At 33.6% G+C, this 17410-nt stretch overlaps 3 protein-coding genes across 3 annotated transcripts; 2 read left to right on the forward strand and 1 right to left on the reverse strand.

Moving 5' to 3' along the window:
* Positions 1-59: 59 nt before the first annotated feature.
* On the forward strand, positions 60-949 carry LOC111209106 (mavicyanin). Its single transcript, XM_022708910.2, has 2 exons — positions 60-296; positions 389-949. The coding sequence occupies exons 1-2, from the start codon at positions 107-109 to the stop codon at positions 790-792; spliced, it is 594 nt and encodes a 197-aa protein (XP_022564631.1). The 5' UTR covers positions 60-106; the 3' UTR covers positions 793-949.
* Positions 950-3058: 2109 nt separating this feature from the next.
* LOC111209157 (probable inactive patatin-like protein 9) lies at positions 3059-4815 on the forward strand. Its single transcript, XM_022708990.2, has 2 exons — positions 3059-4279; positions 4366-4815. Exons 1-2 carry the CDS (start codon positions 3362-3364, stop codon positions 4603-4605), a joined length of 1158 nt encoding a protein of 385 aa, XP_022564711.1. The 5' UTR covers positions 3059-3361; the 3' UTR covers positions 4606-4815.
* Positions 4816-14680: 9865 nt separating this feature from the next.
* On the reverse strand, positions 14681-16034 carry LOC106413789 (protein MARD1). Its single transcript, XM_013854532.3, has 2 exons — positions 15137-16034; positions 14681-15055 (listed from the first exon to the last, which is right to left on the reverse strand). The coding sequence occupies exons 1-2, from the start codon at positions 15769-15771 to the stop codon at positions 14986-14988; spliced, it is 705 nt and encodes a 234-aa protein (XP_013709986.2). The 5' UTR covers positions 15772-16034; the 3' UTR covers positions 14681-14985.
* Positions 16035-17410: the final 1376 nt, after the last annotated feature.

The raw sequence follows: 17410 nt of genomic DNA on the forward strand, positions 1-17410 counted from the left end.
GACGGCTCGATTAGAACATTTTCGACCAGGAGACTCTCTATTTATACCCATCCGACTCCATGCAAATTTCCGTCACTCTTTCTATTTCTGGAAAATAATATTATAAATGGGGCTTTCCCGGGAGCATGTTGTGTGTATGATAGTAATAATAATAATGGCAATGGGAATGTTTGGAGAATCTTTAGCCTCGTCGTCGCTCCACAAGGTGGGTGGCTCCGCCGGATGGACTACCCTCGGCAACGTCGACTACCAAAAATGGACTTCTTCCGACGTTTTCACCCCCGGAGATTCTCTCTGTACCGCCACATCTTTCCTTTTCTCTTCTTAATTTGACTCAAATATAATGTTTCTAAATTTCTAATTTCATTGGTTTGTACTTTGGTTACAGTATTCGTTTACAACACACAGTTTCACAACGTCAAGCAAGTGAGCCGCCGTGACTTCATCTCCTGCAACGCCACTTCAGCCTTAGCCACCTACAATTCCGGATCCGATACGGTGGCTCTTAAGAAACCCGGCCACTACTACTTCCTCTGCGGCTTCCCTGGCCACTGCCAAGCTGGCCAGAAGCTCCATGTACTCGTTGTTGCCACCTCCACTGCCAGTCCCAGTCTTAGTCTTAGTCCGGATCTATCCCCTGTTCCCTCACCCTCCACCGGGTCGTCTCCATCTCCCTCTCCGGCCACTGCTTCCGAAGACTCCGCTCAAAACGGTGCCATTTCATTTTCACTGTCACTGTCCACGGCTATGAGTGGCGTTGTCGTGTTTTGGGTGGCATTGATGCTATATTAATCAAGAGAGTTGTTCATGCCATGTTTTTTTATCACCTATTCATGTCATGTTTTGTGTTTGTTATTATCAGCTGTGTGTTTTTAATTTTTACTTTTTTTCAACATCCCTTTCGTTTTAAAAAACTATAATGATTAAAGTATTTGGTATGATTATGGCTTATGCTGTCTGTCAATGTGCAACGGTAGCGTGGATTCATATAAGAAAATTTATCATCCTTTTTTGACAACAGAAAAAAACAATTATTATCCAGTGTTTACTTTTACTATTTGAGTTATTATTTTCAGCTGAATAATTAAATATAGCCAAGTATAAACAAAAAAGGAGGAATTCTAGCTTCGGTCTCTCTCCTCTCTGTTCTCTCTCTTCTCATCTTTCGGAGAGATGAGATCGAGACGAAGCTATCACCGGTGTTGACCGGATTCTGACTCCCGCGTTGTCGGGCTCTTGTTTTTGGGAAGCCGTGTTTCCTTTTGCAGGCTTCGCCGACTTTTGTCTCCGGAAGACGGTGAATTCTCCAGCATCGATCTCGCCGGCTATCTTTCGGGTTGATCCCGATTCCGTCTAGATCTGCGTCTCCGGTCTTCCTCTGTTCACTGCTTCTCGATCGTTTTTCGGATGGTTCTTTCCCCAATTGTTTTTGGGATGTTGCATCTTCAAGCTCTTCAAGCTTATTGGTATCTATAAAGATGTCCGTTTGAGTTTTCAAGATAGTCAGAGGGTTTCGATCGATTGTAGACGGTTGTTGTATCTTCTTTGTTTTGCAGATCTGCCAGACTGTCTCCTCGGTTCGAGCTTCGTGTAAGCCGCTCTGGTTGAACGGTTTCCGTTGTTTCGACTTCGCCGTCGGCGGAGATCCGACACGACCTTCTCTGGTTCCGGTGGAAGCAGATGGTGCGCGTTCTGACGCGTGTTCATTGATCGCTGGGCGATCGGACACGTGGTGAGCGGCGTGTCTCTTCTTCCTCAACGGGTATTTTTTGTTTGGGCTTTGGTCCATAGTGTTGTTTGTTGTTCCGTGTTCCATGTGTTGGGTTTTTTACTTTGGCCATTTTTTTTGGTCCTTTGTTTGTAAATTTGTTGGGTTTTTGTCTATGTTGGGTTTAAACCCATTTAATAAAATTTCAGTGACCAAAAAAGAAAAATAAAAGCCAAGTATAAACAACAAAAAAAAAAGGAATGGACCATGCTAATCTAGGCCTGATTCCAGAACAACTGGGTCTAAATCAATCAATATTTGCATTCGGCTCACATACATAGGCCTACAAGTAAGGACCAATTGTCTGATTTGTAGTTTGTACCGAGTAAAAGAAAATAAATCGGTCAAAATCGTATTATACTGGCGCTATTTATATATTTTGTCATCTACTATGGTTTATAAATATTAAATAGTAATAATTTCATGGTCCTTTGATATCATAAACAATTGTATTAATTCTGCCGGTTCGTCGGCCTTCATTTATGAATGATCAGTAAATATAAACAAAAGAGTTAAAAGAAGATTTGAACCAAGTTGCTTTGGTTTATTGGCATAGGAATTCCGGCTGAAATGTCTGTTCCTGGATTCGAGTCTTGGCCACTACGAAATTTACATGTAAGCTGCAGCACCCGAGACCAAAGACCGTTACACGGTGAGCCCGTTACACGGTGAGCCACATGGTGACGCTCTGGCAGCGTCTATGCTCATTTCGGTCTCTAGTCTGGATCACTTCGGTGGGGCCAGATACTCGGTTAGCAAAAAAAAAAAAAAAAAAAGATTTGTAGGAATAAACAATGTGATTAATTTTAAGAATTTATAGCGAAAGCGGAAGCCGAGCCGGTAATGCAGCCGAGGTTCGCGCTTACTCCTTGACCTTCAAACTGACATGCCTACTCACACGTGCGAACACAGTCCTACCATCAAATTGTATTTCATTTTTAGGTGTTTTATCATTTAAACCGTGAATTTACTTAATTAAGTATCTAATATTTTTCTAAGATTCAAACAAGAGATTGAAACCTGTTAAGTATACGATTTTGGTATAAATATTAAGATAAGATTTTTTTTCAGGCGAAAATAAGAACAGGAAAATTTTGAAGTAGATATCTCAGTTTTGTTAATTATTATAAAAAATGTGTCATTCTTTAGGTATTTTAAAGCAAAAAAAAGTTGTATTGAATAGACACTTCACATAAGCTATGATGTTACGAAAAATTACATGCAGAAGGAAGAGAGACTTTACCATTTCATTCTAATTTTATTCAAGAGTTTTTCTATAGAGAGAGAAAAATAGAAATATCTGTCGATTTCGTAGAACGGTGCAAAACAAAATAAAATAAAAAAGAGGGGAGAAAGAAACGAACCACCACCCACTCGGCAGAATTATCTCTGAATCAATAAATAAACCCTCTCTTCTTTCTTTTCTCTTTCAAATCCACTCACTAAGAGAGAGTGTGAGTGAGCGCGCGCATTCCCCCCCCCCCCCCCCATTAATGCCTCCCTTCAACAAAGCGTGATAGAAAGAGAGTGATAAAGAGTCATAACTCTTTTAATCCCTCAGAATCGAACTTGTGTTTTGTTCTCTGCACAGAGATGGATCTCAGCAAGGTAACTCTTGACATTTTCACTAAGCTTGAACAGAAATGGCTCTCCCCCAGGAAGACCCGCATCCTTAGCATCGACGGTGGTGGTACCACCGCCGTTGTCGCTGGAGCTTCCATCCTTCACCTGGAAGACCAGATCCGCCTCCAGACTGGTGATCCTCACGCTCAGATCTCCGATTTCTTCGACATTGTCGCCGGAACCGGAATCGGAGGCATTCTCGCCGCCCTTCTCGTCGCCGACGACGGCTCCGGGAAGCCAATGTTCACCGCCAGAGACGCTGTTAGGTTTATCTCCGAGAAGAACTCCGAGCTCTTCGAGATCAGGCACACCGGAGTCTTCAGGAGAAACAGGAGATGCTCCGCCGGCAGCATGGACAGGGCTCTGGAGGCGGCATTTCGGAGGGATGACGGTAAGGTGCTGACTATGAAGGACACGTGTAAGCCTCTCCTCGTTCCTTGCTACGACCTCAAATCCTCTGCGCCTTTCGTTTTCTCACGCGCCGGCGCCTCGGAGTCTCCGAGCTTCGACTTCGAGCTTTGGAAAGTCTGCCGCGCCACGTCGGCGTCTCCTAGCTTGTTCAAGCCGGTCAATGTGGTGTCGGTGGACGGGAAGACCTCTTGCTTGGCGGTTGACGGCGGTCTGGTCATGAACAATCCAAGCGCAGCCGCCGTCACGCATGTGCTACACAACAAACGAGATTTTCCGTCTGTTAACGGCGTCGATGACTTGCTCGTCCTATCGTTAGGAAACGGTTCGTCCTCCTCTCCTGGAGGGAAACTCAGGCGTAACGGTGACTGTTCCACGTCTTGCGTCGTGGACATTGTGACTGACGGGGTTTCCGATACCGTCGACCAGATGCTAGGGAACGCTTTCTGTTGGAACCGTACGGACTACGTTAGAATCCAGGTAATTAATTTCCCCAAGTTTTCTCGTCAAAATAAAAAGTAAAAAAAAAAGAAATAGCGATGAAAAGTGTATGATGATGCATGCAGGTGAGCGGTTTAACGAGAGGCGGAGAGGGGGTTGTGGGGCCGAGAAAAACGGCGGAGGAGTTGCTGAAAGAGAGAGGTGTTGAAACGGCACCGTTCGGAGGGAAACGGTTACTATTGGAAACAAACGGAGAGAGAATCGAGAGTTTTGTGCAACGTCTTGTTGCCTCAGGAAAGTCTACCAGTCTCCCTCCAAGTCCCTGTAAGGAATCTGCCGTTAATCCTCTCGCTGACGGCCGTTAAGTTATTTCTGTCTGTTTTTTTTTATATTTATTTTTCAAAGTAACCATCTTCCCGTGATATAAGTTTGTACCAAGTCCTAGGGTTAATTTTTTTTTAACCCCGCATCCTTTCTTTATGTCCCGAGTTTAATTACTGTAGTAGGTTTTTAATGATATGGTAGTTTATTCTGATATATAAAGGGCATTAAAATAAACAGATATTCTTTCCTTAGATAGCCAGCACAGAGTGTTCCAAATCTAGAATTTGTCATTTTCATGCCATAGCACCAGTAACACAAAACGTATAAAAAATAAAATAAAAAATACAGGAAGAGCAATATGCGAAGGAGTGTGGGACATGTTTTCTGATAAACATACCCATCGCCGTTCTCATTCACTTTTATATTTTACTGTTTCAATACCAGTTTGGACCGTCGTTGTTACTAACTTTTACTAATTACTACATCAATTATTTAGCTATATATATTTTTCATATATATCAATAGACTCGAAGATATGGTCCCCGTTATTCGGAATAGCGTTGTCAATACTTAAAAAAAAAATATTAAAATTCTATACAAAGAAAAATAAACGGTCAGCATCTCCAATCCAGCACCATTTTTCCTCCAAAATTAAATAAAAGTAAGTATAAAGTAAAAAAGTAAAAAAGTAAAAAGCACTTCAATCCTACTTCATTTCCTATTCTATAATGGGATTTACTCCATAAATGAAATATTTTATTTTTTGATTTGTTCATTACTCGCAGTCCCATAGTTGCGTTATGAACGCCACCTTATGGATGGGCATGGTGGTGTTGGCATTACATGTTTTTTGGTCTTTCCTCCTCGATTCATATTTTTGTGGTTTGAATATTTGTTTAGAGGAAAGTCGAAAATACATTATCTGCAAGTTTGACGTATTTCAGTGATAATCTTCATTTTGGTTTCTCTCTCTATATATATATTCCCTCCGGTTTTTTTTATATAAGTCGTTTTAGAAGAATTTTTATGTTCTAAATTATATGACGTTTTCAGTTTTTTATTTAAAATTTATTAACACTTAATGTTATATGACCAATGATAATATACTTTCAATTTTATTATTGGTTGATTTGTGGTTAGGTAAACAATTAATGATGTTTTTGTTTAGAAAATATAAAAAATCAATGATTTCTTAATCTATGTGCTCAATTCTAAAACGACTTATATTAAAAACGGAGGGAGTATTAATATATATAATCTTGCTTCCTAGCGGATAAATATTTTCGGCATGTTTTTTTTTTTTGATCAATATTTTCGGCATATTTTATCTTTCAATGACGCTTACATTGATTGGTGTGTAACGTGATATTTTTAATTTTAATTTTTTTCAGCAAGTGCAACTTCAGTTGTATTTCTTTCATCTACACATCTCGACCATGTAACTTACTTTACCATCACAGTGGTCGTTCGTCGTATAATACGCTTCGTATTAGTGCTCCAACTCCAACTGCTAGTCTGCTATGTTCTAAAAACAACAAAAATATAGGAAATTAATTAGTGATCATATCAACTTTACATGTATAGTGATTGTGAACGTATCAGTAAGTTATAAGAACCCCAACATGTCTAAAAACAACAAAATATCGGAAATTGTACGACAGACAATTCCGATGGCAGCTTAAATAATTGCATCGAAATAATATGGGAACTAGGTAATAATCCGCGCTTTACGCGGAATGTGATTATTATTTTCGTTATTTTTAATAAAAACACATTAAATCTGTTTTATCTGGATAGCGGTTCGGTTTTAATTTATTTTTTTGGTTTTTAATCTCCTAAAATATAACTATTATTTTAAATTAATATTTATTTTGGTTTATTCGGTTAGAATGTTTGATTTTTAAGTTTTTTCGGGAAAAATCAAAAATTACTATTATTTGTTTATTTGCATGTTATGAATTTTAGATAGTCGTCTTGTCGAACCAATGGTTTCATATCATAGTTTGTAAATGGATAATAGTTCAAGAAAAAGAAAAGAAAATTATTAAGACAAATCATTTCACTACAATTTGATCGGTAGTGAAAGAAGCATTAAGAAAAAAAATATTTCAACTTCCAAAAAAAAAAATAGATACTTCAGTTGTGGTAAATACTTAGTTACAAGTTGCTCACATCAAGGTGCACATGTATGTGTATGTAAAAGTATATAGAAATAGTTGACAAATATATAAAGATATTTTTAATTAATATTAAATGACATTTTTGTTCTAAATAATACATTAAAGATAAAATTAAAATTAATTAAAAATTAAAAAGGCCTTGACATTAGTGAATTTTTTCATATAAAGAAAAATCAATTGTATCCGTAAATAGAGGTGGACACAGATCGAATATCCGGGTATTTGGAGGCATTCATGTCGATTTAATCTTTAGCCACCTGGATAGTCGGTGACTCTGATATCCAAAATGATTTATAATTTTAAAGAATATCCGATTTGATCCGTAAATAAAATAAAATTTTAAAAATAATTGAAAAAATTAATAATAACATTTTATTACAAAAATAAAATATTATTAAACTTTTAAAATTTTAATACCTAATATAATAAATTTAATTCATAAAAATATTGTAAAACTTATATAAACTATAATATATATATAATTATGTACATATATGTATATATATGCATATAACAGATCAAATTTGATATATGTTCCTAATATACATATATACATATATATAATTCTGTAGATATATGTATATATATGCATAAAACATAAGGAATAAAACTATAATTGAATTACAGGCGTATATTGATGATATCGTATAAAACTGAGAATGTTTATGTCAAAGCTTTAGTATAACATTTTCAGTAATTTGTTTCGGTAAGATTATTTTAAAAAAGCTATCTTCTACCTATCATGGCATTTTTAAAAAGCTATCTTCTACCTATCATGGCATTTTTAAGAAACAAGTTTTTGATACTTTGATTATGGAACCTGTACGCATGATTGACAAACAGATAATAAAACCATTATGTTCTCGTATAATTATTAAACAATCTATTTTTGTAAGGCAGACGCAAGAATTAACAAGTACCCGGCAAATAATGAAAAAAGCCTGAACAAATACTAGTATGCTACTATATATTCATTTCCATATCAATTTATAATCTTATACAATTATGGAAAAACTGGAATATTCTTTAAATCTTTTTGTTCTATCCCTTCAATTCTATTTTTTTTTTACCATCATCCGTATTTTGTTCTATACAGATGTATTTATTATGTGATGAAGCCTGACTCTTCTTTCAAAAACCTTTCTAATTACTTAACTCACATCTTGCCCATCCCATCCATTTAAATTATTATCGCATATATCAAGATTATCCTACCACCTAATTTGAATTTTTAAGTGTTAACCGGCTGTTAAAAGAAATGAGTAGGTGGTAGAGCCACTGATCAGTGATCACCTTGACCTAAACTGAAGGCACATCAACATCATAAAACCATAATCATATTTTACACACTAATTAAACTTTAACCATAGTGCTTACAAATCTATAGACTTAACTTAATGGTATGAGAGCCTAATTCCCAGACTTGTTGGTTTTGTTATACCAAAGAAAAACTCGTCGGTTTCGACGTGCAAAATGCATCCCACCGAGAAGCAAAAACTTTCGATAAATACTTTCTCCCCGTAAGTAAGATGTTTTACATTTTTTACTTGTTCCACCAAGATAGATTTTCTATATGTTTAAGGTATTTTTTTATATTTTTAAGAAACATTAGATGAAAATATTTGAATTGATCAAATTTTATTGGTGAAAAGTTATTGAAAAATATATAATAAAGTAAAAAAAAAATTAAATTATAAATATTTATTGACTTCTTAAAGAGCATAAACATTTTAGAAAATCTTAATTTCTACGACAGAGTGAGCAACAGAAACGGAATAGAAAAAATTAATAAATTACGTCGTTCATTAAGTAGTTGGTGGAGCCGTGGAGACACAGACACTGTTCATTATTTGATGACGAGCACGCAATTATTCAAAAATTTAGTTAATTAATTAATATTAATGTCACCTCGTGGACCTTCCGATTTCTTTTTGCTCCATTACCGACAACTTTTTTGATCAATATAATGAAATACTAGGGCTGAACACAAAATTATAAGTTTATACAATGTTCTATCCGTTTCAAAATAATTTAAGTTTTAGATTCAAAAAGATATTTTTCTATTTTCAATGCATTTATGATTAAATAATAATGATAATTGTAAACTTTATAAAACAAATTTTGTTTATTAAATTACTATTAAGTATTAACAAAAAATTATTAAAAATAGTTAATCACATAAAATAATACATTTATAATTAAAATTAATATATTTTATTGACATATATAAAAATTCTAAAACATTGATCATTTTGAAACCGATTAAATATTTATTATAACATGTTTCATCATTATTTATTATATTGATTAATAAAACAAAAATGTCAGTTTGTGTAAATTTTATATAAGCTTATTAGAACGTCATTTTTATAGATATACAATAATAAAAATGGTAAAAGTATAATATAATTTGATTACTAAAAGGAATTTGATTTGCGCTCAAAATTGTTAGATTGGTTGAAAATAAGTTCTGATTCTATTGTTCGGCTATTGACCAACAAGTTTTTTTTACAAGACAAAGTAAACAGTTTAATAAATGAAGGAAAAATACGATTATATGAATAGAACACCAAATTATCTGGGACCATTTATCATCCACCAACACCACTCTTTAATTATATTTATTCATATCCTAATTGTGCGTTATTTTAAAATTTAATTTAAAGCTTGACCATTTATTTCGAATTCCATGTTTTTGCAAAGCCATCATAGCGATAATGGGCGGGACTATACTTTGAAGATAACATACAACGATAGAAATTAAAATTTAAACGGATTTTTATCATTATAAAATAGAAAAGGCTGTGGTTTAAAGGTTTTAAAGTTGCGAGTTAACAATGAAGACCCACAAAAAAAACTTGAAGTTACGTTTTCTGCTTAGATTACTAATTAATGCGTCAAGGCATGGAGCCCGTTAACTGCAAACGTTACATTCGTTGTCTATGTATCACTCCAGTTAGTTAAGCTTTATTCCTTTACTTATTTTTATTTCCCTCTTTTATAAGGTAGCAAGTACTAACATTAGATAAGCCCTCTCTCAAAAAAAAGAAAAAAAAAAAGTACTAACATTATATGATTTAATTTCTGATTTCAAATATGTGTCAGCTTGGGCCAAACTAATGATTACAAAAAACTTGGACTTTAAATATAACGAATTTTCAAGTTTTGATACGTATGTACTTTTAATCTTAATAATGTATACGTTGAAACTGATAATTCAACATCTGTAAATCAATAAATAGATCCATAGATCTTGGAAGATCAGATTATCATTTACAGAAGGTTATAGTAATAATAATATAAAAGCACATTATAAAGGATTAACGAGACGATTGATTTAGAGGTTTGATTTGTTCTATATATTATAATTGGTACGTGACTGAAACATATATATTTATAAATTTAAAATGATATGCGATGAATAACGCCATAGATCATGGAAGAATAAATTATCATCTACATAAGATTATCTATTAATAATATGAATCATAATTAATGTTGAAAAGTTGTGTCATTTTAATCATGTAACTATTGAAAAATAATTAATGATAAAATATTATGTTTTTTCAAAAATGTAACTATTGAAATGTTTTTCAGATTATTGGTAGAAGAAAAATGTTTATATATGTTTTCATGGTAAAAATATACAACCTCCCTAATGTATTCAATGTTAAGAAATGCGTCATTTAAAAAAAAACTGAGATTAATTTTATGTTTTGTCTGATTCGATTTCATTTATTCGGGTTTTGTATAAAAAGGTTTTGGTCTATTTAGACAAAATTATTTATTAATAGATAATATTAAGAAAATGTAAACCATCAACACATATTTTTATATATGCATATTTTAATTTATGCATGAGTTAGATATATATGATATTTATTAATTGAATATCTAATTACCACATAAATGGAAATGATTGTTAGAGATTTTAGTGATTGTTTGAAACCGTGTAAATGAACTATTACAATTTATAGTTACTTTAATAATATTATGTATTTATAAAATTAAATAGATTAATACTTTTTGTATTTTTTGAATTTCACTTTGTTTTTCTTTGGTCGGTCAAGTCTAAATTTTCACTTAAGAACAAATATATTTGTGTAATACATGTATTTCTTTAAAAATAATTATAAACAAGTTTTTAAAAGTTTTTTCTATATAAAATAGATTTAATTATTTTTATAAAAATGAGTTTTCATGTGATATCGCACGGGTTATTTGCTTAGCGGTGATATTAGAAAAACACATTATAGAGGATTAACGAGAAGAATGATTTAGAGGTATCATTTGTTCTACATAGCTCTATGAACTCCTACTTTTAATGAATTGCCTTTAACCAAAAAAAGAAAGAAAAACACATTATAAAGGATTAACGGGACGAATTATTTTTTAAAAAAATTTAGAGGTTTGATATTTAAAACAACACCTCTCTCTATATATTGAAAATGATTTGTTAAGCGGATTGATTTTTTTTTAAAAACTATTGAAATTTCCAATGCATTTTTTCTTTTGTAAAAAAAAAGAAAAGAGATTATAATAACAGAAACTTCATTTTAATATATATATATATATGCTTATAAATAATATTGTTATATTTCTTGCTCTAATTATAGAGAAATGTTATTTTACTTTTAAATATAAAGTATATTTATATTATAGAGAAATAATAAAAAAATATTTAGAGTAAAATTATTTTATAATAGTATTTAGAGTTACAATATAAATGAATTGAAGATGCACTAAACTGGTATATTTATCATTTGACAAAAAGACATGCGTATTTATCGAGTGACTATCAATAATAAATCAATAAACAGTAGATACACACGGGAGACTAAAACCAAACAAGAACGAGTCAGCTAGCCAGCAACTATTTTCAAGTATTCATTCGAATGTTTGATGGATCCAATAATGCGAGGTTTAGACCATATATATATAACAATGCAAGAACATTATAAAATGGAAAAGGCTGTGATATAACTTTGGAACCACCTTTGTTGTTGAATGTGAACGCATATTACAATTTATATCTATATGCAAAATATATGTACTACTAGAATTTAATGTATCAATGATAATTTTATGCAACAGAAAAATTTAAGCACCGGTGATTAAAATTACGTGACAGTGAACAAAAAACAAAATTGCTTGAGATGGACTAAAGAACCCTCATGAAACTCCACTTGCAAGCTTCATTGTATTTGTACAGCATTTGGAAAGAAAGAAACTCTCGTTTGCTTAACTCGGTTTCCAGACTGAGGCCTGTAGTCACTGTGATCCAGGAAATTCAAAAGACAATTAGCTTCAAATATGACTCTCTATACAGGGCTCACTGCAATCATCCTTCAGCCGTGACACACCTCTCCACTTGGTTGCGGTTATTTAACTAAGATGTCTGTGTTTGTTTTTATTAATTGCCAATAAACAGATCAGTGTCGATCTGGGTTTCTTTTGTGCTATAATCTTGTTGGAGGAATTGTAAGTTTCTGTTTTAAATCAAATGAAAGGTACTTATTAAAAAATAAAAAATAAAATATAAAATAAACAGTTAATAAGGTATGTCTGAAGACAATTGACGTATTTATGAAATTGACAATCTAGGGATATCATGAACTTACTTCAAGTTCAATAATTATTTTTGTTATGAAAAAGCCTTTTCTGAAATAAATAATATTTTTTTTGACAACTTATTATTTTGTTTAACAATTATTTTATATATTAGTTCAAATAAAATCGATATTTTACCAGGGACTACCATGTAAATATCTTATACTACATGTTTCTGCACCTCTTATTTATGCTGCCTTTGTACTGAAGATCCTCCTAGTTACACGTTGATTTAACAACGAAGATATCATTTTCGCATCAATAAGAACATCAACCTTTTCTCACATACCATTGTTATACTTTAAGCATATTAATATGTTGATGACAACAAGAGTTTTAGTTTTTATCAGATGAATTTTTAGTTTGTTTAAATAGTTTTGCTAAATTGTAAAATAGGTCGTACGAACCCAAAATAACTATTGGCCAAAAGAAAATGAATTGATGATATCGTAACGATTATTCCAAAATATTACAAACTTTCGGATATTAAAAAGTATGATTATTACGTACCTAATTAACCAAAGATCAACAAAACAGGACGTTGATTTAATTTAAGGTGAGCAAATACAACTCGTTGACAAAAAAACAGCAGATAGAGGTGAAGCAACATCGTCAGTTCGTTTGCAAAAAAAAAAAAGAAAAAAAATCGTCAGTTCGTCACCGTCATGTGTATAAACCTGACCTCACACGTGTGGCCTTATGTACTTCTCGGTTTTTTGCATTTAGTGATTTGTTTTACCTTAAGAAATTAAGTCGAATCTGTAATTTTGAAGTCCAAGTCAGGGGAAAAAATATATAGTACATGGATCTTGCTAAGATCTTGTCTTCTTGATTTTTCTTTTCTTTTACAAGACTTATTTTTATTAAATTAAAAGGCAACTTGTGTGTTACTACTGCAAATAAAAATAGAGCCTTGTCGTGTAGCGACGACAATGAACATAATAAGGACGAAGCTCTGGCAGAAACTTCCCATTCGGCCATATCTTTATAATGAAGTTTTTCTTTTCAAGCACAAGATATTCTTTATACCAGCTGTGACATAGTAGTATGTTAACGACGAACGAATCATTTCTTTATCTAATTGCACCAACAAAATATTCAATATTATTCGCTTTTATAATTATCCATTGGACCATTGTTTCTATTCAGGAAATAAAAGAAATATGGTGTCACGAGAAACCTAAAGGGACGTGAAAATCTATACATACTATGACAGCCAGACATCTTTGTTTCTCCTATGTACATTTTTCGCGAATCACTTGATTCACAGCAAAGAATAATAGTGTGTCATATGGTGATATCATGCATGATCTGCTGAGATTTGGCAATGTTCAATTTACGTATACAAGATCTATAGAGAGAAGGGAATCCCCAAGTACTGTCAAATTGAGATTGGAGCCAGAGTTGTATGGTTTTTTTTGTGTGTGGGGACTGCTGTGAGGGTATGAAAATAAATATGAACACAACACAATACTATATGACCATCCTCTCATCACTCATCAGTCTTAATATTTACACCGATGACACAACAAAAGACTACTATCCTACTTAAATATTTGAGTTCCCTATATAAAGCGAGGAAGCGACTAAAAGATACAAACATGAACACTAGAGTTGCAAATTAACGACGAAGCAAATAATACAAGATACTGACGCAAATTGGAACGTATTTACATCAATATATACAATAAAAACCTTTCGAAATGGTTCTTGTTGTGAAGTAGGTGCTCTAATATTAAATTTATGGGGAAATTCACATTTGTCTTGTGTCTTCTGCTTTTCTTCTCTTCAAACGATTGGGCAAGTCCCGTCGAGACGCGCAAATAACAAGGATAGATCATCCATTAGCTTCATGTGGTCTAAAACTCTCACACCTGTGAGGCTACAAGAAATAAGCTAGACCAGGCCCGTGTTATCTTGGTTACGGTCGTCGGCCTAATAAAAGGAGAAATCAATCCCATCAGTATTTTAAAACGTTTGCGTTTTCAACATTCCCTGCCTCTATTGTTTGATCTGCTTCGGTATGGTTGCGGAGAGATTACATAATAGTAATACTTTTAAGAGTTTCAAACCGAATCAACCTATCGTACTTTACAGTTGCAAACCGAGTCAACTTTTATTTTTCCTTTAGTAATTAGTATTAGTTAAAGAAATGCTTGAAACATAATGAAACAAAAGTAATATGCCCCCATCTAAATTTGATCCTGCCTCCGCCCCTGAAGTCTGTAACTAGTGATTTTTGTTGTTTTCACCTTTCCCGGTCCAATAAAGAAAATCGAAAAGAAAGCAGATGAGTCTATAGAAATTTCAGTTTGCAAATTCTCAAAAAAGTAATATATATCAGTTTGCCTTTTATGTTATTATTGGTGAAGATTGTTTAGACCATACAGTCTGCAGTTTTTGATATTTATCATCTCTCCAATTCACCCTCATATCAATACACAAGCATATTATGACAACTCTCTATCTATCTTTTAATATATCTGCAGGCGAGAAAGGTTACAAGAAAAAAAAAAAAAAAAAAAGAGAAAAGAGAACTAATTCAAGAAAAAAAAGCAAAACAAAGAGTAGATTTTTTTGTGACAAAAATGAAAAATGGGAAAAAAAAATCTGAAAAAAATGGAGAGAGTGCTAGCCCTCCATCTGATCAAGAAGCATCTCCTGGTACCTGCACTCGCAACTGCAAAACCCTTTCTCCCCTCTGCAAACAAACACATCCCATTTCTTAAAACTTTAGTTTTGGAAGGGGGACTCCCATATCTATAGAGACCTATGGACCGACCTGTAAATATAGATGTCATGTTTTTGGTCAAGAGTCTTGTTACAAGTGTAGCAACAGCTTAAGAAATTAGCCTTGGTCTCCACGGGTACTTGTGGCAAAGGAACAGAGCAAGGAGGAGTAAACTCCGCGATAACAGAGTTGTCGAAGATATGGGTGATGGTTGGGTTTGGACCGTGAGATATGACGCGCGTGTAGTCCTCCGTCTGGTCAACCTCGCTCACGGTTAAGACCTTTGTTTTCAGACAAGGGCTGGTGCAAGCAGCAGTGGATTTAGTTCCAAAGTCAGCTGAAGGTATCTGGACTCTGAGCTTCGACCCGAATAGGACAATCTTGTTGACAGGTTTGCTCGACCGGTCTTTGCTTTTGACGAGATAGGCGAGGCCAAAGGCTTCAGGTGGGTGAAGAAACCTTTGGGGTTTGGGGATTAATGTTGGCTCAAAACAGGAAGTGGTTTTAGGGTTTTTGGAGGAGGAGGAGAAGATTGATGGGTGGCTGTGGTTGGCTTCGAGAGTGGAAGTAGGGCTGATGATGGAGTCAAAAGGAGTGATGTTGGAAGAGAAAAACCTAAACTTTGGAGAGGTAAAGACAGATGAGTAATAGGTTTTAGGTGTTGGAGATGGAAGTCGATCAGCCATTGATTAATTTAGAGATGTTTGTTTCTCAGCAGAACACCACAGTTAAAAGACAGTCAGATCAGATCCCGTGAGAGAGTAAGGATCATAACTCAGTAGCTTCCATGGAGAGAGAGTGATAGAATTTTCAGACAAAGAGATGAATATGAATATCTGAAATGAAAGAGATGTGAAGAAAGAATGAATGGTAGTACAACATAATTATTGAAAGTTCTGACTGCTTCTGTTCATATGGGGTCTCACTCCTATGTAATGATGATCCTCTCTCTCTCTTCCCCCAATATCAGATTAAAAGTTGCTTTCTCTCATCTCTTTTCTTTTTCTTTCTTTTGTTTATTCCACTGAGATAAGAGACGTTGTGGATTTAATCAAGAACTGCATGAAACTTTACCCCGATCATATTATTGATACAGTACATCACTATAATTGCTGTCGTCTTTTCAATAATTTTTGAGACTTTACAAAATTTTATACTACCGTATATAGTTGAATATATATATATATAAATATTGTAGTTATATGGTTGAATGTTTTTTTGTCAACTTTATTTGGATTTCATTTCCTTGAAACTTTGAAGTACAATCGCTTAATAGTTATATCAGGAGATTACATAAGATTGATCTCTAATATTGGCATTCTTTGCTAACTAAATGATCAACAACATCTACTAGATTGATTCCTAGGTGCAGTGCATAATGGAAGCTAAAATGATCCTCAGCAGCGAATGATTTAATGCCATGGACTGTGGAGAAAGCTTCGATGATCCGTTTTTCATAGTTTCGGTTACCTCCTGATAGGCTGATAACATATCCAAGTTTTATTGGCTCCAGACAATCACTTAATGCAACTATAATGTAAGATAAGCTATGCAATTGTTGAACAGCAAGCCACATAGCCATTGCTTTTGTTACCAAAGATGAATTAGTAGGTTTTATTGCAGAGCTTCCGTAAACTCGAATATAGTGCCTTCTTTGCTAGAGAAGCCCTACCTTATTCCAGTCTTTTCGGTTGGCAGTTTCCATGAAGCATTCTGATAAGAACTGAAATGTTTATTGATGAATATCCATCCAACCGTCCCCTCTTGATCTTCACATGCGAAGAATCAAGCTTCACAATGTACTTCTACAATTGCTTAAAACTAACAAATGTATTATGAGTCCTTTATATACTCATGCTTATTTACAAAATATCTAGTCTATCAAAGTTTGACTTATTGACTAAGACTAACAAACTATCAAAGTGTACCCTAAATGGCTTATCACATTCACATAAAATAAGACTATATTACTTGTGGAAGGATCTCATGTATAGAGTTCGGTATAGAAACAGAACTAAACTGCAAAGTGGGTTCATTCTGGGTCATTGTCTTCCTCCAAACTTTTGTTATATGGTTGAATGTATCTTGTACTTTTGGCGTTTTATATCTCGTATATTAATAACATTTTAGATTGAAAAAAAAAAAACAGATTGGAATCCTAGAGTATACTTCTTCTATGTACTCTTATACATTTATTTGTTTTGCGTTAACGTTTCCTATAAAAAAAAGGTTTCTAGGCGATTTTTTAATATGTTATTCTACACGGCATTTTGGCATTATTTCGTTTGCCTTTCTCTAATAATAATACAGTTTCCTCGAAACAAT

This window comes from Brassica napus, chromosome C8, assembly GCF_020379485.1.
Source record: "Brassica napus cultivar Da-Ae chromosome C8, Da-Ae, whole genome shotgun sequence".
NCBI classification, from domain to species: Eukaryota; Viridiplantae; Streptophyta; class Magnoliopsida; order Brassicales; family Brassicaceae; genus Brassica; species Brassica napus.